This window comes from Carettochelys insculpta, chromosome 5, assembly GCF_033958435.1.
Source record: "Carettochelys insculpta isolate YL-2023 chromosome 5, ASM3395843v1, whole genome shotgun sequence".
Classification (NCBI taxonomy): Eukaryota; Metazoa; Chordata; order Testudines; family Carettochelyidae; genus Carettochelys; species Carettochelys insculpta.
The window spans coordinates 87,197,254-87,220,119 of NC_134141.1; the positions used below are offsets into that span (position 1 = coordinate 87,197,254).

At 39.2% G+C, this 22,866-nt stretch overlaps 1 protein-coding gene across 3 annotated transcripts in view; it reads right to left on the reverse strand.

The window, feature by feature from the left end:
• AP3B1 (adaptor related protein complex 3 subunit beta 1) overlaps nt 1-22,866 on the reverse strand; it is a 238,513-nt gene that overhangs the window by 173,801 nt on the left and 41,846 nt on the right. For all 3 annotated transcript variants that reach the window (XM_074995451.1, XM_074995450.1, XM_074995452.1), the window contains exons 3-6: nt 20,533-20,607; nt 15,940-16,035; nt 12,129-12,289; nt 9,424-9,490 (exon numbers count right to left, since the gene is read on the reverse strand). In XM_074995451.1, coding sequence (XP_074851552.1) covers nt 9,424-9,490; nt 12,129-12,289; nt 15,940-16,035; nt 20,533-20,607 — 399 coding nt within the window. The remainder of the gene's footprint in view (nt 1-9,423; nt 9,491-12,128; nt 12,290-15,939; nt 16,036-20,532; nt 20,608-22,866) is intronic.

The window sequence follows — 22,866 nt, forward strand, 5'->3', positions numbered from 1 at the left end:
AACACTTCCGCTGCTTACTGGGTTCTTAGAAAACATTTTGGGGTAAATTAGAGATAAACAACAGCTCACAGCAGTGAGAGCCAGGACTGGTGGCCGTAAATAAATTTTATGGAACCACGGGAAACCTAGCCAAATGCATTATAAGTGGACATCCAGCTAACTAAAATCATGCCAGACCACAGCTATTGCCAGACAAGAGTGCTGGACTAGAGAGGTTCAACCTGTAGGTGACTTTAGGCTGAACACCTCTAGACTACTGCTTTGCTACAGAAAAACAAAAAGTGATTGGCATAATCACCATTAATAATTCAAACAAACAAACAAAAAAAAAAAAACCCTAATTGGAAAGACCACGTCGTGTACATTTAAGTTGCCTCCAATAAATCAGTTACACACACCATAACCACTTATTGATGTGTTGAGAATTACTGTGCTTTGTTTCCTGATTGTTTTTATTAAGATTTGTTCTGTGTCAAGAAACATGTCAAGTAAAGCATCTAACACTATAAAACTTCTGCATGAAGCAACTGATATGTATGCAGTTAGCATGCATGCAATCCAGCGTTCTGGCAGCAAATTCATGTAATTCTCTCTGAGCTCTGGGAATCTGCATTTCAACTTCTAAAATTTCCCCAATGACTTAAAGTAAGCAATTAAATAGAAATATAGTTTAGTGAAATGTCACTTCTTGAGAAATATTAAATACAATGATACTCGTATGTTATATTTTTCTTCTTCTACATTTGGTTTATTAGTATGCAACCAACATTACAACTGAAAGAAAACATCTCAGAATATAGTCTTGCTATTATGTTAAACAAGTTTCAGGTCCTGTGGGAATTTTATGAATTACCAATAAGTCTAAACGTGAAGTTGCATTTATTGTCCCAAACCCTGCCAAAGCATTAGTACTTACTGGACACACAATCCATTCCAGAGAGCAAAGAATTGGCTACTTGTAAGAAATAAATAAATATAAGTTATATTTACAACAATTTTCTATTGCATCAACTGAAAAAGTTGATAAGCTTTACTCTTGAATAAATGTAATAGACTAGGTAATTATTCACGTAATTAAACATATTTCTGTTTATCTGGAGGTTCGTGCTAGTAAATAAACTTGCGTTAACATTGGTATTAAAACTACTAGGATGCACTGGAAGAGGCAGAGAGGAGACGGAGGCAGATGATAAACACCCTCAAGCTAGAGGGGAAGCTGGCACCTATGGTCAGTCACACATCTGTGCAACTATACTCTGTCATCATGTTTGTGATACGAATGAAACAGAATACAGTAATCCCATGATTTACATTCTGGGAGACCTCCACAAAAATCAAATTTTGCATAAATTGAGGAGTGGTTGCAGGAGCAGGCAGCTGGGGAAAGTGTCGGGGTGGGGGCAGCCATGCAGTCCCTAGCTTTTCCCAGATGAGGAGCACACAGCTGTTTGCAGCGCTGTTTCTGAGAAACCAGGCCACAAGCAGCTGTGTGCTCACCAGGCTCCCCAACTGGGGAGCCTGGCATGCTGACAGCTGCCTGTGGTGCCATTTCTCCCAGCTGGGTGAACTGGAGCTGCAAGCAGCTGTCTCTAAGGGATGGAGGCCTGACTCGTGGCTGCTGCCCTTGACAGGAGCGGCTGCCTCCCCTGTCAGGAGCAGAAAACGACTCCTGTCAGGGGCGGCAAGAGTCAGGCTGCTGCCCATGACAGGAGCGGTTTCCCCACTCCTGTCAGGGATGGCAGCCTGACCCATGGGTGCCGCTCCTGACAGCAGGGGATTCCTGCTCCTGTCAGGGGTGGCAGTTGTGTTAACCCAAGACACATGCAACTTGACTGTGCGTATCTCAAAAGTTTACTGTACCGTTTTTGGGGGGGTTTTTTGGGGGAGGGGGTGTTGGGGCAGGGGAATTAAGCACTGTAAGAACTTCATTGCCTACCATCAAATGCAAAAATATGCTGAGGTCAGCAGATATTTTCATCACATTTACAGCTATTTGAGTTGGTAGCACAGCACTTACTGTATGAGAACGTTACTTCTTAATATTAAATTAACTTGATTTCTTTAAATTCTCTTCATTTTTCAAAAGCAAGACTTTAATACAAGAGACACAAAAGGAGGACTTAGTCCAGAGTTTCTCACAATAGGTTTTCTGGTAGCCTCAGAGTGCAGCCACCAGTTCTTGCTGCGTCCACTCTGACATTTTTCCTAGAATGCTTAATTATCTTTACAAAAAATCCACATACATATGTATAAATACATGTCCAAATCATAATTTAATTATGTGGGATTTTTCTTTGCCAGCTCACTATTAAAAATAATTTACAGTTATCACTATTTTTTACTGGACTTAAAATAGAAATACAAATAAAGTTCTTTGCATATTCTTGTCTCTTCCTTTGATTTCATTTGCTTTTTTTGGTTGCTTTTTTAAAAAACTTGTTGGCTATTCAGTCTGCTGTGAAAAGTGATACTAATAAATACACAAATATCACTCACCAAAACATTATTGCTCATCCCTGGCAAGCCTAGTCACAAATTAAGTCCTGGGTGGGGAGATGCTTTTGGAGGCAGCCCGGGGTGATGTGAGGCAAACTTGGGACCAGAGCCTGGCAACCACCTGCCAACACAGGTCTGAAGCCCAACCCTACCACCCTGGGAAGGTTAAGAATTCTCAGACATTATCTTCTCCTGCAGCTTTTGTCTCTCCAGAAGGCAGTAGGACCCAACTGCTGCTTTATGTCTCCCCACATCACTGCCCAACAGGCTGTAGTAGTAAGAAAAGCCCCTGGTGACTGCATGTGACCCAGTAGCTGCATTTAGAAAATGATGATTTAGAAAAACATTCCAAATTTAGAGGTTGCAAAAGAAAAATATATATGTATGTATAGAATGTATAGAAAACTTATCTGGATATATATACATACAAATGAGTTTTCTATACATTCCCTAATAAAAGGATCATTCTGTATAGTTCTACCCATTTGCCCTACCATATGACCCTACCATATATCTAAATATAAGAGGCATAGCTGATAATCTTAGTTTATTAAAGCATCAATATTCCATAAAAACATTTAGAATTAAATCAAAATGATCCACTCAGAATTTAAAACCAAAAAAATTGGTTTCCAAAAATCAGTCAGTTAATTTCCATATCACTGTGTCAATAGCAGCTTTTGTATATAAGGAAAAAAATAAATCACTCCAACGAAACTAGCAATGAGCTCATCAAATTCAAATGCATCTTTCCATTTATGTATTTTTTATATTAAAGCAATAACCATGGTTCATTTGTCTTTCACTGGTTGCCACGTTTTTCTGTGCTGTTGCTATGAACTTCAGCCATTAGCTGCGCTCCAAGGTAAACTACATGAACCATCAACAAAAGTGACACCCAATCTATGGAGTTCATATTTTCTCCAGATTATCTATGCCAGTTGACAAGCTGGTAATGAAAAAAATCACACTAAGCAAATGGTTCCTCTAATAACAATAAATTTTCTATAAAATTATGAAGGGTACAAAATGTTTCCTTGCATCTATTTTGTCATGAATTCTAATTAACGCTGCAAAAACCTGAGAGTGCTGGGTCATCACAAGAAATGCATCAAGGTTTGATTGATAATATGTTGCAAGTTGGCCTGTGCCTGCCAAGATTCCTTTCTCTTAAAATTAATAGCCATCCCACCTGCCCTAATCATACAGCCCAAATGATATTCCCCTTCTTATTTCAATTTTCTGGAGGCATGGAAACTGAGAAAGATCAGTCATTTATCTTCTAATAGCTGGATAATAGATCTATCACAAGAAAACATCTGCAGAAACTCAGTAATTTTTTTTTTAAAGCAGTGAGGCTTTCGCAAACATTAAATCAATAACTTAGGAAAACACTGGCTTACCCACTCATTTTGGCTTGGAACACTAGTTTACTTAACAGCTATTTCGTAACAAGTATAAAGTTCGTATTTACATCCTCCTTACCCTCAGTGGTACTGGCCTAAAAAGTGTTAGTCTCGGCACAAAGCCATCACCAATTATTAGGATCAATTTTTAAAAAGTTAATTGACTTCAGGAACCAGTGTTTTCTATAGTAGTCATGCAGTCTTCAAAAATACCTCTTAGTGCTCACTTGTGTAAAAACACAATTATGGTACCATTCCTCTTTTCTCAAAAGTCAGTTTTCGGAGTGTATCTTCATGCTAAAATAAAACAGTAATGGAAGGTAGAGATTGAAACCTACCTCTACCCTCCAGGATCCTGAGTGACTTGGATAAATTGGAGGATTGGGCCAAAAGAAATCTGATGTGGTTCAACAAGGAGAAGCGTAGACTCCTGCACTTGAGAAGAAAGAATCCCAGACATTGTTCTAGGCTGGGGACTGACTGACTAAGCAGCAGTACAGCGGAAAGGGACCTACGGATTATGGGGGATGAAAGGCTGCATATGGACAAACAGTGTGCCCTTGTAGCCAAGAAGGCTAACAGCATATTGGGGTGCATTAGAAGGAGCATTTCAAGCAGATCTACAGAAGTTGTTGTTCCTCTCTATTCAGCACTGGGGAAGCTACATCTGGAGAACGGAGACCAGTTTTGGTTCCCCCCAGTACAGAAAGGATGGGGATGTGCTGGAGCAGATGCAGTGGAGGGCAACAAAAGGGGCTGGAGCACATGACCTATGAGGAGAGGCTGAGGGGTTTGGGCTTATTAAGTTTGCAGAAGACAAGACGGAGGGGTGATGTAATAGCAGCCTTCAACTTCCTGAAGTGGAGCTCTAAAGAGGATGGAGAGAAACTGTTCTCAGTGGTGACAGATGGCAGAACAAGGAACAATGATCTGAAGTTACAGAAGGAGAGCAGTAGGCTAGATTTGAGGAAAAACTACTTCATCAGGAGCATGGTGAAGCACTGGAATGCATTGCCTAGAAAGGTGGTGGAATCCATCCTAGAGGTTTTTAAGCCCAGCTATAAAAAGTTCTGGCTGGAATGACTTAATTGGGGTTGATCCTGCTTGAAACAGGGGGCTGGACTTGCTGACCTCCTGAGGTCTCTTCCTGACATAGGATATTATGATTATGAAGACAAAAAGACTATAATAGTCTGTAGGAGGTTGCTGGAAAAGATGACTTATAAAATAGAGGGCTTGATATTTGTCTCTGCTAGATGGGGACTAAATATCTTTAACTGAGGTGCTCTTATTTATATTACCACTGACAAAACAAGCAGCTGTCAGCTCAAGTGCCTTTCATTAATTTATACATATAGGGAGTGTCTGAAAGTCATGAGCATACACATACAGATAATTAATCAATTTCAGGAACAATTAGGTATTTAACCAGGAACCTCAGACCATTTTGTCTCAGAATGCGCATCAGCCCCTCCCAAATTACGAATTCCATTTTGTACTGTGAACACCACTTTTGACTATAATGTTCAGTTCGGTTGGTTTGAGCAATTTATAGTATGGTCACATTCTCGTAGTCTGCATGTTACAGGCAAAGCAGCATCTGCTCATATTCAGGCAGCTAATATTTTCCCAGCCGCATTGCAATGAATAATTGTCAAAGGTGGATATTGTCCAAAACAAAATCTTTAATGTTGACGAAATGGAGCTTTCCTGGAAAAGAATGCCTCCTCAAACCTTTATTTCAAGGAATAAAACAAAAGCAACAGGTTTTAAGGCCCTTAAGGATCGACTGACATTACTTCTTGGTGAAATTTGGAAAGAAACATGAATTTGAACCCTCTCCTCGTTTACCATTCAGATAATCCAAGGGTGCTTAAAGCCATAAATAAGGCATCATTACCTGTTGTCTGGATTTCTAAAACAAAAGGCATGGGTAACAAAGCAGGTTTTTGCTGATTACATAACAAGCTGCCTTTCGTCATTCATCTCTGAATATTGTGCTCAAAATAATCTGGATAATAAAAGGTCTGATGATCCTTGATAATGCTATTATAATGATAACATTTGAGTGTTCCTCCCACACCTCCAAATACCACTTCCATCCTTCAGCCAATGGATCAAGGCATCATTGCTACATTTAAAGCTTACTATCTGCAACCGGTGATGAGATATCTCATGCATGCATCAGATAGAGAAGACAAACCAACAACTAAGCAGTTGTGGAAGAACTACAATGTCAAAATGGCTATGGCATATCTCACCACTGCATGGAATAAAATTACTCAAAGTCTATGGAATGATATTTGGAAAAAGGTATTGCCAAAATATGTTCATGATTTCCATGGTTTTGAGGGTGAAGTGAAAGATATTTAAATTCTATTATGCAACAGGCCACTCAAGGAAAATTCTATGAGGTAGACACAGATGATGTTCAAGACCTGTTATTGTCACACGGTGAAGAATTGACTACTGAATTAATTCAGCTGGATGCAGAAAGTTTATCAGAAAAGGAGGAGAAAGAATTGGATGAACCACAAAAAATGCTGGGCACTAAAACATTCTCAAAATTCTTCAGTACATTGGAGACAGTTACACAAATTCTCAGTGACGACAACACAAACTCAGAATGGAGTTCAGCATGCAAGTGACAAATTCATGAAGCCGTTCAATGCTGTCAGGAGTTCTACGACAGGAAAAAGAGAGCTGCAATACATACTTCAATTCTAACATTTTTTCAACCCTCAACCTCATCACCACCACCTCCTCAACTCTCATCATTGTCAGCTGATCCTCAACCCTCAACCTCAAAAAATGAAGATAAACCCCAATTAAGGAGGTTGAAGCCACTTCAGAGCTGTTTCCAATGACGACACAGATGATCCCATGGAATTTGCATCAAAAACATGTTCTTCACTACTAAGAACTGACTAGTGGTAGTAAATGTCATAAAAAGGCAATAAAATACCACTGTTCTTATTTTTATGATAGTATAGTATTGTAACATATGTGAGAAAGATACTGGGTGATTTTTCAGGGGGGAATCAGGAGCCAGTCAATTGTTTACATTGAAATGCATGGGAATTTCATTTTTGATTTATGAATTTTCACCTTACGAACAGTTTTCACAGAACAAATTATGTTGTAAATCGAGGGATAGGTGTAATTACAAAGATACCTTCCAAAGCCCAGCAACTGACTGAGAGCAATTCAAATGATCAGTAATAAAATGACTTAGAAGACAAGTGCCTTCACCACAAACAGTGTTCACACAAATGCAGTCAGCAGCAGACTTTGTCATTCTCTAAGTCACGCATTGGCAGGACCTTACAATTTAATCCACTTGCAGAAAATTCACATGGAAATGAAGTAGTTCCAATTTACAAGGTAATAGCTCAGGCAAAGGCTTTACACAAGACAATCCAGTAGATATTACTTACTAAAAATTTCCAGAATTGAACACATGGCTCGTGTACCACCGGTGGAGTACATACAAGGACCACCACTCAAAGAACTGTGAGTTTATGTCAGTCAAATTAAACCAACTCTCAAGTCCTGAACCAGTATTGTTCCACTGGTACAAAGACTGGGTGAATGATGTTTTTTCTGTACTAATAGTTCTCCAGAAACAATTTCACCATGTCTCTCTCTTTTTAACAGTGACAACATTAATATTTGAAAGCTCACTCCAGTCTTTAAAATCACCAATATGTTTGAAAATGCTTGTATTCCTTGTGTCTTCTGCCACAGTTTCAACATTTTAAAATAAGTACTCTTTACTCTTTGACAACATATTCTTAGAAACGGCTACCTTGATCCTCCCACTAGGAAAGGGCATTTTCCTATGCCACTCTGCAATGAGCCCTGACGGCACCTATGATAAATGGGAGATAGAGTACCCTTTTCGGAACATTCCAGCTGTTCATTTAAGTAAAGTCTTTTCACAGTGGTTAACTCTTGTAACCTAACCCTAACTGTCTTGACTGCAAGGGTTAACACCCTAAACAGTGAGTACTAGAGGGTCTCAAGGCATGCTAGGGAAGCATAATGTGAGCTTGCAGGAAGCCAGGAAAGCTAGTGGTAACAGAGCATGGGCTTCTGAAATTAAAGCAGTGACCTCCCTGTTCCTCTCTTTATGTTACCAAAGGAGACATGAATTAAGCCAGGAAGCCAGACAAGGAGGATCCAGCAACACCCCTTCCTAGAAAATGACTAAATTTGGGAATACATATATGAGTAGAACAGGAAATGTTTAGTCACGTGATTAGGTTATTCTCTTTTATTTTGGGGTTTATTGGACTTCTGTGTTGAGCATATGTAACTACTCCTTTACACCAACTTCTAAACTAAACCCCAAGGAAGCCATTCTCTGTGGGTTTTTTGGGGTTTTTTTTTCCAGTTGCTCTGTAACACCTACCAATTAAGTAACGCGCTTCATCAAGTATGTTTTCTTAGTGTTGTTAACTTGGGGGAAATAAAAAGAAATCACCTGATTCCTGTATTTTCAAAGACAGGATTCTCTGTGTGCACATGCCTTAGACTGAAAAGCCTTCTATCAGTTTTTTCAAGATCTTTCCAAAAGGAAGGTTAACAAGCTTAAGAGAACCCAACAGGAAGATATTCCCAAAAGTGTCTTCCTGGGCTCTCAAAGAGATTTTTGCATTTGGGTGGTGGCAGCAAGACCAATCCAAGGCCAAGGAATCTATGACCTTGGGGAGCTCTGAGGTAAATGACAACAGTGAGCATGCACAAGATTGGTGCATACTAAGCACCTGTGGTAAGGGCTGCCAGAAGGGCAGTTAGCCAAGCAGTCAGGTGGTGTCTAGCCAAATAATTGAAGCTATTGTATTTACACACATTGGTGATTCTCCTGTCTCTTCCATGCTGCTCCAAAGGAAAAAACAGAGCTTTAGAGTCCTAAAGAGTGAATTTCCTTCCTTCTATGACTTTTGAATAGTACTTAAAAAAAAAAGAAAAGAAAAAGAAAAGAAAAAGAAAGAAATCCTATGGCAATGTTAAACCAAACCAAAGGTGGTATAATGAAGTATGCAAAAGCCAGAAAATGCCAAGTTAGGATTTTGACATTAAATCTTTTCTGCCGGCTTGTATGCAAGCATAACGACGCAGACTTCAAGGATATGAACCCATTTCTCAAAACACAACATAGTTGCATTTGGAACCTTAATGTTTTTATGTGTAATTATCTGTATGCTAGATAGCTCTAAAATTAAGAGATAGTTACGTTGCATAGTTCAAACTTAACAGTATGTAAGAGGAATCATTGGCTACGTAGATCTGCTGATGAAAGAGTGTGACCAGTACAAGTATATTCTTAAAAATTATACTATAATTTGTAAAAAAGAAAAAGGAGTCCTATGGCACCTAAAAACTAATAGATTTATTTGGGCGTAAACTTATGTGAGCTACAACTCACTTCCTCAGATGCTTGAAGTTAAAGAAAGGGAAGGATACAAAGAACACACTTACTCCCCTGACATTTGTAGCTATAATTTGTGCTACTTACCGTACTTCTATCTTTCAGAAGTTTTTCTATCACTTCAATTAACATTTCCTTTTGCTCTGGGTCAAGACTGAAAAACAGAAACAAAGCAAAAAATAGGATTTTTTTTTAATTTTAAAAAAATATTCCTTTAACAGTTTATGGTCATATTTACATCTGAAACCAAGATAGGTTAGCAAGGGGGCAAAGGAAACAAACTAGAGGAAAGACTGAAGATTTTCAAGCCAAACACATAGCGGGGAAGGAGAAAGATATATAGACATAACGTGAAACATAAAAACATAAGAGCTGGGTCTACACATTAATGAGGCACTTCAGAAGGTAAGCAGGCTATGACACAAACATACAGCACCTCATTAGCATAATGGTGGCCACGCATGCTTTGAAAGTGCCATTTTTGGACCACATGCTGCCCATGTAGATGGGCGCCTTTCAAAAGCACCCCCTTGAGCTCAAAAGCCCCTTCTTCCTATTTGGTTTTAGGAAGAAGGGGCTTTCAAAGTCGGGGGGGTCCTTCCAAAAGGCCCCCCTCTACACGGGCAGCATGCGTTCCAAAAGCGTCACTTTCAAATCACACACAGCTGTCATTATGCTAATGAGGTGCTGCATATTCAAGTCAGTACCTCATTATCATCTTCTGAAGTGCCTCATTAACATGCCCTCTCCAAAAGGAGGGGGCACATGTAGACCCAGCTAATATGAAATATCAAATGGCAAAAAGGTATACATTCACTTCTATTACAACACTAAGGTTACTCTCCGAAACTAAGCAGGCACCCCCAAATCACAAAAAACACAAAACCGCACAAATATTTGCAAAAGGATAGGAAGATTGAGTATTTTTGTTTTGTTTAATAAAAACAGTTTTCTAACCCTACATTAGTAAAGCTCAGAATTTTCATAACTGCTTGTCTCATCAGCCTGACCAGTAAAACTGGGAGTCCTGGAATCTAGGTTGTTTTTTTTTTGTTTGTTTAAAAAAAAAAAAAAAGCTATAAAGAGCATTATGTTTAGTTACTGTGGGAACTACTAGGAAATGCAGACCTGAAGCTCAAAGAGTGGTATAGTGAAGACAAAGTGCTATTTTTCAGAAAAGGAAAGTATGAATAGAAGTTATGATACCATGTATATGCACACATCGAGATTTACTGCAGCCTTAAACTGCTAAGATTGGAGAATAAAAGCACAAATCTCAGCTTCAACTGTTTGCTTTGCCATGGAAAAGACACTGAAAGAAGACACTGCCACACACTTTGGAAAAGCGATTACTTGAGTAACTGAAAAACCCTTTCAAAGTGATCCATATCCTTCATCTTCAAAGATTTACAGACAAAGCTTTCATAGACTGAACTGACATAATGGAAGAGAACCAAGACAAGAATTTGGGATGTTAATTAACAGCAGTTAAGTCATACAACTAACTAAAAAAATTAATCAGATAAAAAATTAATCAAGAAATCACACGATTAGATAGTAGAATACCACTTGAAATTTATTAGTTTTGGATATTTTCATGTATTTTCAAATATATTGATTTTAATACAAAACAGAATACAAAGAGTAGAGTCCTCACTTTATATCATTTATCATAAACATTCACATTGTAAAAATGATTAAAAAAGAATATTTCAATTCACCTTAAGCAAGTACTGTAGTGCAATCCCTATAATGAAAGTGCAGCTTACCAATACAGACTTTTTTTTCTGGTTGCATAAATGAACTCAAAACCAAACCAAAACAAAACAAAACAAAAAACTTCAGAAACAACAAGTCTACTTAGTCCTACTTCTTGTTCAGCCAATCAACAAGAGAAACAAGTCTGATTACATTTACGGTAGAATCTGCTGCCTAATTCTTATTTACAAATGTGGCCAGAAAGTGAGAACAGGCACTTTCGTACCTGCCACTGCAAGGTATTTACATGCCAGACATGCTAACTATTTGCATGTCACTTCATGCTTCAGCCACCATCCCAGAGGACATGCTTCCTACTGATAACATTCACCAAAACAATGTATTAAAATTTGTGAATGAACTCCTGGGAGGAGAACCGTAGGTCTCCTCTTCTGTTTTACCAGAATTTTGCTACACTTTCCATGTTACTGCAGTCTCAGACAATGACCCAGCACATTCTTAAAATGAACACTCTCAGTAGATTTGACAACACACACAACTACAGCACTTGAAACAAGGTTTAAGAAGCTCAAGTCCCATCCACAATCTGAGGAGGGTGCGAGTTGTGAAGCCTAAAGTCTTAAGAGCAACACTCTAATATAAAAACTACAGTAGTTGAACGACCAAAGAAAATCCAATTGCAAAATGTCCAGCTCCAGCCACTGCCCTTCCAGCAACCAAGGCAGAGCCATCAAGGCCTATGTGTAGCTGGGACGAACATCCTGTTGGGCCAGGGAGTCTCCAGCTCTCTCTCCCGCTAATGATTTACCTCTCCCTGCAGCTGGCTGAACAGACCATCTGAGCTACCAAGCTGCTAGGGAGGGGTGACTGAGCACTAGTGCAGCTTCTCTGTGCTGCCCCACAGATGCCATTTTCTGCAAGGAACCAAAGAAAATGCGTGAGAGAGTGTGGGGCGGAGGGGACGGGGAGCCTTTAATAGTGCATTTTTTTCTACTGCACTTAAGTGGCATACAGTCTTCCCAGAAGTAAACTTTAAAATACCTTTTCAACATTTATGATAAATGACTACTTACCTATACAGTTTCTGGATTGCATGGGCTGCGTTTTTTCTAACATAAGGAGATAAATCAGCTGAAGCTTCCTTAATAGCAAGCATCATAATAGGAACAATAATTGGAACACGGATACTAGACAAAACTCGCAAAGCACTTGCACGGATTAACTGATTAGGATCCTGAAAAAAAAATGGAAACAAAATAGTATGAACAACACTGCAGAAATTTATCACTATTAAAACATCCCATCAGTACTGCAATGACTGAGAAAATATTAAGCTATGTGAATACCCTTTTTTCCTTTTACTGTTATTAGTTTAACTCCAAAAGCAGTTCTGCGGGGATAGGTAAGCTGTTTTATTCAAAGCAGCGTTAGTTATGGGTTTGCTAGCTTTCAAGCTTAGTAGACTGGTGCCACATGCAACAAAGAACTGCTCTGGGTCTTTAAAATACAGGTATTCAAACAGTGAACAGGTAGGGAAAAACAGTTAAAATTAAATTAAGGAATTCAAAGATTAGCAAATATGAAGGTGGTGAACAAATTTTTAGGAATGGGGACCTGAAGACAGGACCACTAGTCTTACATATAGGGATAGCAGCTGTATTACCTGGCATACATTTGCAACAGTCACGAGACAGCTGTTAGCCTAGCTAGGTATCAATCCTAAAAAACCATGGTACATGTTTCTTTAGGATTAGTGTAGTAATGTCCGCAGCAACAAATCTGACTCTCAGTGAGTCCAAGCAAAAGGCTACAGAGCTTCTGATCATCCTTATGTAGGGTTGCTGGGACTCACACTAACTCCATCTGCCATTTGTGATACTGAGAAAAAAAATCAAATAGCTGAATCTGTAGGCACACTTTCGTGCATTAGACCAATAAGAACACTGCCAACTCAGCAGGTGAATTGCAGTTGAGTTTCAATGCTGAAGCCATATGCCTTCAATAGTATGGCAGGAGGGGCATGCCACTGGGGATCAGATCATGCCTCTTCTGTAATCGCCGCATGGCTGAATTGCAGCCATCAGATGTCATGATTGTATAGCCCACAGAGCTAGATTAACATTTTATTTTACTTAGCAGTAACGTATGGATTCTACAAGTCTCTATTCTCCAAAACATTGGCTTAAACAGTTTAGCATAAGTGAAGCATAGGTGTACAACCCTTCACACAGACAAAATGGTTTGATAGTTAACTTGGATTTTGAGGAATTCAGAGTAGCTTGCTTGAGGGGCAATTTGGTATGTAACCACAGAGCTATTAAATCAATAATAGGCTTTCAATAAAGTAATTGGTAGCTATTTAATAGCAAACTTACTTTTGCAATAGTTGACATATATGACCATGAGATAAAAGGCATTAATAAGTTAACTTAAAGGATACAATCACCCAAATATTATTAGGGGAAGGAAGCTACATAACAGACACGAGAGGCTGGACATCTGAATGAAGCATCGTAACAGTCCACAAGACCCAATAAACAGGGCAGGCCATTAGGTAGGAGAGAGCAAGATTTTCATCAGTGACCCTTAAGTTCTTCACCATCTTCATCCTTCACCAATGGAGTCTGGACCATCACACTCATTTGGCATACAAGGGACAGGGCTAGTTCTTGGTCTCTTACCACCAGATCCCCAAGGAGAAATGTATATGCTCATATGCAAGGAATGACATAAAAAAAATCCCTAATATTATATTCCTGCTACTTGTGTGCATGCACTGGAGCTTTTTTATCTTTACAGATCATTAACAAAAGTGGCTAAGACTTTGCCTTGCCCTCAACACAGGTGTCTTTGCTATACACAGTGGAGTTCCCACCAGATCCTGAATTTTTCTGTTTTAATTGTTTTATCTGATTCTGGTACTACAACGTTCTTGCCGTCCCTCCCCATTTAGCAATTTAGCATTACCTGGCAGCCAATACAATTATTAATCATTGCATAATCAGGCTACATTAGAGAAATTTACTCCTGGGCTTGTAACCAATTGAATTTCAATATTCAGATCCAATGGGATGTGGAGTTGAGGAGGCAGTTGTGACCCCACACAATACTGGTTTGGACAGAGATCTCACAAAGGCCAGTTTGGCAGGGAGCAATCAAGCCAGTCCATGTCTACAGGGCGAAAAGAAATGTGAACATAAGACAACCAGAGTAATTTGGGGGTGGGGCACTAATGGTTCAGTAATCATACAGGGGACATCTGATTCACTAGGCCAAAAGTTGTTTTTAGGAATGACTGAATTCATCTGCTGGCTACAGGGGCCAACATTTGGCTCCATGATCTTAGCAAATATCTACAGGGGAGCACAGGGGTAAAGGGTGTGCAAAAAGCTAAATGTGGCATTCCAGTGGCTACTGTTCAGTGTGGCTAAGACTAAAAGTGGCCAATTCCCAAGATGTAAATGAGACCTGGGATTTCACTAGCAGCCCTTTTGCCTATGGGAAATAGAAGAGACCTGAAGGCCTTCCTCGGTGACCTCTCCCCCTGCATGCCTGCACACTGATGCAGATGGAGGGATTCATAAGTGAGTTGAGCTCTAAAAGTCTACTCTGGGTAGAGTAATTTGTAATTTGTAAGTGAGGTGGAAACTCAAAACACTACACTGGTGCCAGTTAAATGCAGGAACTTAACAGCCCTCCCAGCATTATGATTACAACCTGCTATTTAAAATCCATGCTCAAAGTTTGCTCATCATTGGTCTGTGTTTCCTGATCAATGAGATATGGTAAAAATATTCAGAAGATTTATGAAGCTGTTTTCATTTTGCAGGGTGGAGGGGGACTAGCTTGATTTTTAACCAGTAGCATAGACTGTTTGCATTTGGTACTTATTGTGTTCGTTCATACCTGGTTTGGGAGCTTTGGGAAAGCCATGCTTAGCTCCAATGAATGACACTTTGCCTTTAATAAACCTTCTAACTAACTTAACACCACCGACTGGGCCCGTAAGGAGACAGATTCTGCCATTCTTAGCCAGATGTACAGATCATCAAAATGTCAAGTCTGTCACAGAGAGCAAAAAAGCTCTCCCCCAAAATAGTCTTTCCTGAAAGAAGAAAAGTAATTCTCCCTCAACATATACCCCAAATGCCAAGGCCTCTGGGCTAAAATATCTTTATAAATCTTTGCCACATATTTCAGAGGTGGTACTTAATTTTGTTTTTCTTCCTCACGCCATTCACCCCATGGGATTCTAATTATTATTAAGAAAGTGCAACAACACTAGTCCTTTTGGCTAGTTAGGATTAATGTGGGTGATAGCCTAGAATTTTCTTTAGGAAGTTGCTTTATTTAATCTTCTATTTTAGGGTTTTATATTGCTACCGATCAGAACAATCCAAATGCCTTCTATGTGAAACCAATTAGCAGAAGTTTACTTAAGGGACATTCTGGCTCTTCCCATCTTTCAGGATATCAGATGTCAATATATAGAGACCCTCTGACATTGCTGGAAGACAGGAGAAACAGGCAAAGATATCTGTTTTAGGTACCTGAGTTGGAAAAACCTGTTAGCATTTTTAAGTAAAGTATTTTTCTTACTATTTCTATCAATTACTTAGAAGTTTTATAAAGCTTGTTTTTGCTACTTCCCACGTTGCAGTTTGGTTATTAGTTACTGTATTTGACACCTTTTAAAAATAAAAGCATGAAAAAGTCTGATGCAAGTGAGATGGAATCAATCTTAACTAAAATATTTACGAAGTGCAGTATACAGTGTTTTATATACAAGTTTCTCCACTACATTTGGAGAACAATTGGAAATGTCTATATTTTTGATGACACATCAGATCTTTCCATGCCGGGCTATGAACTATACTTACTTACCTTCAGAGCTCGCTGAAAAGTGCTGATGGACAACAACGCTAGGTCCTGCTGCTCCTCTGCATAGCGCATCAGGTAAACATACACTAGTTTTTTTATCTTTGAGAAAAAAAAAATATATATAGCATCAGGGAATTTAAGAATGCTACAAGATTGCACAGAAATCCAGATCACATTCTTTATCTGAAAGGCAAAACAAAGTAGGCAGCCGATAGAGAGGAACTAGTATTCCAAATATTGTATTTATAATTAAAAACACCCCTGAACAGTCACACATGCAGTGCTTAGAAAAAGGGTCAACCACAATTTCCAGTTACTGGGTTTACGATAGCCCAAGAATTCCCAATATCATGAAATACTGTCTCATTAAGAAAGCTAGAAAAAGTATCAGATCTATCTTTTTTTACTGGAGGTATTTGAAAATTTCTTCAAACTATTTATTGACATATGGGATACAAAATTACAAGGATTTTAAAAGCTAAGAAGAGTGGTCTCCAAACTCTAGGGCGCACGTCCTGAGGAGCACAAAAGAATGCTCAGGAAGGACAGGAGGGGAACAAGCCAGACCCCACAAAGGGCTGGTCCTTTACCCAGCCCTCCCCTTGTCCTGCCTCCCAGTCCCACTACCAGCCTCCAAGGTAGTGGAGGACAGATTCCACTTTGGGTAAGGAAAATCAGAACATAAAATGTCTATTGACCACTGCCTTAGCGCTCAATTTAATTCAGACAACTGTAGCTTCTTTAAACTCAAATTGGAACACTACAACCCACCCCAATACAAAGCCTCTTCACATCACGTAAGCACACAATACTTTTTGCTTGAGTTATGTACTGTCTACAGGGGTTCATAATGGAAACTCTGAAAGACACTTAACTACAGTTGTGCTATAATTACTGTCACTATCTGAAAAAAGAAGTTGTGCCAGTTCTGCCAAAATGTATAATATTAAAAGCACAGAAGGTAGAAAAACACTTATCTGTTGCTCTGCTGCACAAAAGCAGCAATCAACATTGACCACAAGAGGCCTATGCAATGAATGACTGCAGGTGTGCAGAGCAATCCTCCTTTCCTTGAAACCACTCTGAGACAAGATATGGGAGGTCTTAGTGCTTCGTGTCTATATTATTCTTTCATCATTTACCTTCATTCAGTGTTTTTACACTCCTTTCTGTGAAACTAACAACAGGGCCACATTAGGCTTGAGGAACACAAACAGATCTGTTTAATTAGTTTATCAATACAAGAACAGAAAAACCCCATGAGTTATTGACTAAGCCTTTGATTATTTTTGTTATATACCACCCAGTTAGGTCACTCTTTATACCTTTTGACATCTAATGACATGATGCCATGTAACAGGGCAGATGTACTAGTAAAAATGAAATTTACAACACACTTTTGTAACAATAAAGTGCCCTTCAGTTCTCTCCAAGAGAAATAAACGTGCTCTCCTGCTTTTCCCATCATAGAGGGTATACAGCATGGATCAATATTTTAGGGGTATTTTTAAGCAGAAAGGACACCTACAGAATAAGAAAACATTTCATGAAACAAACTAAACCACTTATGATTGCAGTGACCAGTACTGGCTGAACCTCTCTAATCCAGCACACTCAGGTCTGGCATCATCCATGATCCAGCATGATTTTAGTTAGCCATATGCATATGGCCAAGTTTTCCATGGTCCTATAAAGTTTGTTTAGCAACATCAGTCCTGGCTCTCAGTATTCTGTGCTATTATTTAGCTCTACCCCTAAATGTCTTCTAAGAACTCAATAAGCAGAAGTAGTATTAGCAATGCTGCTAGATCATACTGACCTCCAATGGTTCGATAGTGGTCAGGGCCCAAGGATATTAGATTAGATAGGTTCAACCTACACGTGTATTTTTCCCCTGTATAAAATGCTTATAGAACTCAACACAATTTTGTTATTGCTTTCTGGTACAAAGCAAGATCAGCATGCCAAAAGTTTGAACTACCCTATGTCAAATACATACCAACAGAGTCAAAATAATTGACAATTCTTTAAAATAAAAATAGAAGAGAACCAAAACATACCAGCTACATGGCTACAAAACACAGCTGTGTTGCAACCTAATAATTTCCTCCAATTGAACATTATAAAAGGAGAAACCAGCCAAGCCCTAAATTCCTTTCAATCTCAAAAAAAATTGTGTATTGATTAAAAAGAAGTATTTTAGCTTTACACTGGCAAGAAAAGCTAAGGGAAAGCATTTCAGCCTTAGTAAGAAGTGTGAGCACAAATAATTTTTTTTAAAAGGCAAGTAACATCAAAGCATACACAAAGGGAAGACTATGGGAAGAATCACCTAATGATGAATGTAGAATTAATAAGACAATGTCAGGGCTAATTTACCAGTGCCCTGTCCCGTTAAAAGTTGGACCATTGCTAAACAGGAAAAAGAAAAGCCGTGGAAAAACAAGGTGTGGTCCCAGGAAGATGGCGAAGGTACTCCAGTGAGATTGGGACTTGATCTGCACTTAAAACGTTAGCTTTGCTACACTGGCCAGGCGGTGTGAAAAATTCACAGCCCTCAGAGACATAATTAAGCCAACTTAAGACCCAGAACAGACACTACTATGTCAATGGAAAAACTCCTTCATTTTCCTAGCTACAACCTCTCTGGGGATAAATTTACTACAGTGACAGGAAAAAAAAATACTACCTCCACTGTAGTGACTTTATTATAATGTTATAGTACTGTAGCTACAGCTGTACCACCTTAATGTAGACATACCATAAGCTTGTACAGTGAACGTACAAGCATATTATTTTATTACATATAAAAAAATAATTAATAAAACCACATTTCTAAAATTATCTCTGGACATCTGGTGAATGCTAGCAGGAGAGGCTTAATTGCAGTCACCTGACCTCTCAGATGAACATACCAAAAATCAGGTACATATAGTGCCCAGTACTAGGAGGTACTAGACAGCTAGCAGAGGAGAAGCGAGCCCACAGAAAGCACAGTAAGGACCTGCCAGATACCCATTACACATGCAACAGATGCAGCAAGGACTGTCACTCTCGTGTGGGCCTTCACAGTCACAGTCAACACTGCAAATGAAGATCCCAAATGAAACTACGAAGGGTGCAATCCATAGGCTACATAGACTGAAGGATGCTGCTGCTGCTGCTGCTGCTACTAGTAGGAGGGCAAAATGAGTGGTATCCTGCAGGGATCATTTTGGGACCAGTTCTGTTCAGTATACTCATCAACAATTCAGATAATGGCATAGAAAGTATACTTATAAAGTTTGTGGGCAACACCAATTTGGGAGGGGTTGCAAGTGCTTTGTGGGATAGGATTAGAATTCAAAATTATCTGGATAAACAGTAGAAAGGCTCAGAAGTAAATAGGATGAAATTCAATAAGGACCAATGCGAAGTACTCCAGAAACAAAAATGACTGAAGGCCGAATAAAACCATGACCTGTGAGGGAAGATTGAAAGAACTGGGTTCATCTGGGTGTCTGATAATTCTGTTCTTCACTATAGTTCCAACAAATTTGCCTGATACCAAAATTAAGTTAACCAGTCCAATGGCCAGGACCATTTCTGGAACTTTTTTTTAAAAACTGGCATCAGATTAGCTAGCTTCCAGTCATGTGGCATAGGCGCTCTTCTGAACAATTAGTTACATGTTATAGTTAGGAATTTGGCAATTTAATATTTCTGTTACTTCAGAATTCTTGGCCCCTTCAAAGCATCATCGCTGTGCAGCTCTGCTGGTCCACACAGCTGTGAGCAGGGGACCCCACGATGCAGTACAGGCTACGCTAGGGGCTGAATGCCCTTGGCTCTGTCCCTTCTGTCCTTGGCCCCCACCCCATCCTTTACGCAGCCAACATAAGCCCCAGGTCAAGAAGGAAGTGGAGTCCAGCTCCCACTGTGACCGTTGGCCCACCTGACAAAAATAAGAGCTAGTCACAGATCAGAAATTGTTTACAGTGAATTCCAAGAACAAATTTGAACTGGTCAGAAATATCACAGAGACTTGTTTAAGCTGAAAATAGTAATAATTTTGTAGAGTATATATAAAGCTTATTGATATTAGTTTGACAAGCCTGAACACTGAAACTCTGTTTTGCAACACACATGTAGTACACCACTGGCAAAAGGCAAGCACCTCTGCAATGTCTCATCCCTGCTCTGCATTAATCACTTCTTGAGATAAATATATCAGTTTATGTTCAATCTATCCTGCGCTTCTTTGCATGGCCTGTTACTAAAGGCTAGTTATCTCATTTACAAAGCACTCTCACAAACATGTTCCACAAACTGTGAAACTTCTTCAATTTCCTCTTTAAGGACTATTCCCTCAGCTATAAAAATTCACTTCCCCCACCAAATCACTATAAGAAACCTAGGCTCAATATTGTATAATACCTTATCTCAGATTATTTTATTACTACAAGGCTCTAACAAATTAAGCCTCAATGAATTCTAGTAATACACAATTTACAGGTATTTTGTGATTTACACTGAACTGAAAATTAAATTATACTTTTATAGTTAAAAAAAAATCTTCCACAGCAGTACACTTGTGTGAGTTCTTTTTAAAAGTACCTCAATATTTTTACTGGCCACATTCTTCACAACCGCTGGAAACAACTCAGAGGCATTCTTCCCCTTAGCAATCATCTGAAAGAGAAGAACACTATTGTTAACAGCTAAAAAATATTTTGGCTCTACTTTTTCAACCCATCTTTGAATAAAGATTAAAAAAAAAAAAATAGTCTCCTTTACTCAATTGCCAGTCAGTTGCTTTGCGTCACTACCATCTGGAAAAGGGCAGGACCTTGAGCCCCTTCCCCTACTTAAGTTGCAATATTTAAAAAAAATCATTTAGGTATGACAGCTTTTACAAATTGAAAATAGATCTTGAAATTATCAACAAAAACAAGTCAAAAACAAATCAGGGTATATTATGACTAAGTTTTGAAAAGATTTCACTGTATAAGTTAGTTTTTAGTGCATAACAAGAGCAAAAATACTGTGAAATAGGCATCACGTTCAGTGTTTCCACAGAAGTAAATACTGTTGCCTGGCGTAACGCACCTAAATGCAAAACTCCTCAAGGAAGTGTTTGCAGAGAAAGAAAATGAACAAAGTAATACTGTGAATATGCTGAATAGTGAAGTACATTAATACCAGAAAAATTGTTACGTTATTTTGTTGAGTAAGAACACAGGTTTTGACGCACAGCACCACACTCAGTGTGGTAAAGGGAGTGAGCAGATCTCATGAAACGCGAGTATCTTTCTAGTCAAGAATTCATAATGATTCAAACTTAGATATTTTAATTTGTTTTTTTCATTTAATACTGTAATTAAATGAAAATTGTTACATTCAAGTATAGTTTCATTTCATCTCTCATTTCAGTTACTTTTTAAAAGGAACTATTTATGAAGCTAAATATTTCCACATGCAAACTTCCTATCTCCACTGGATCAAAGTTAGGGAGAGTATTTTTAAACACTGTGATATATAGGTGCTGATCCCTTTTTAATTGATCGTAAAGTACATATGTGAACAATAAACATATTTGAGCTCTGTTTCTAAGTTTAGCTGCAAGGTAGACAGGGAAATGGACTGACTTTAAACAACTTCAGCCACGTACAAGAGATGTTTAAATCATGATCTGGTCACCATCAAATCTCAGGTTAACTTAAAGCGAACAAAACAAAAACCTAAAATGGACATTAAAGGAAAAAAAAAAAAACAGTTACCTCCCAATCAGTTGCGTGCGCACGCACATGCACAGTAGCCACACAATTTTTTCCCTTAACAGCTAGCCACATAGTCCGCATAGGTGTCCCTGGAGTGGCGCCATCACAGCATCCAAAATAGAGCCCTGCCAACCTGGCCCCTCTCCAGGTCCTTTTTTGCAGCTACTAGGACAAAGGAGAAGGAGGCTGGATATTGGAATCAACATGAACACATCATCTCAAAGAACCACCATCAGGAAAAGGTGGGCAACCATTTTTTTTTTTTCTTCAAGTGTTTGTTCATGTGGGTTCCAATCAGGTGACTCAAAAGCCTCAGTTAGAAGGCTGGGTCAGTGTCCTGCACTGATTGGAGCACTGCCCATATGAAGGACTTGCCATCCCTAGCTTAACTAGTAATCATGTAGCATGCAGCAAAGATGTACAGACAACCAGGACACCCTGCAGATTTACTGCCTGGGGATCTGGGCCAGAAAAGCTGTGGACGAGGCTTAAGCCCTAGCAGAGTGCACTGGGAGAGGCAGTTGGGACACTCCTGATGCGTTGTAGAAGGTACAGGAAAACTATCCACGATGAGACGATATACATCATAAGGATAAAGGATGACCTTTCATCCTGTCACCCACCACTATGAACAGTTGGAGAGATTTCTCGAACGGTCTCGTTCTGTCTACGGGTAAAATGCTAAAACTCTATGAACATATGGGGAGTTAAGACTCTGTTCCCTGGCACAGAAGTGAAATCTGGGGTAAAAGAGCAGAAGGAAGATGGCTTGCTTCATATGGTACTGGAAGACCACCTTTGGAAAGCATGCTGGATGGGATCAAAGCCAAATCTTGTCCTTATGGAAAACCACATAAGATGGCTCTGATCGAACGCCATGAGTTCAAATATTCTGCTAGGAGAGTTAATCGCCACCAGGAAATGCTGCCTTATAAGAAAGGTGGAGGAAGGAGCATGAGGCCAGAGGCTCAAAATGTGGTCCCATCAATCTGGACAAGAAAAGGTTGAGGTCTCAGAGAACAGCCTGGCTGACAAACTTGAGAATAAACCTCTCACAACCTTTCAGAAAGCAGCCAATCATGGGATTTACAAATATCAAGCATCCAAGAATCCCACAGTGGAGGGCAGATATTGCAGTTAAGTGGACCCCAACAGAAGCAACTGTCTAACC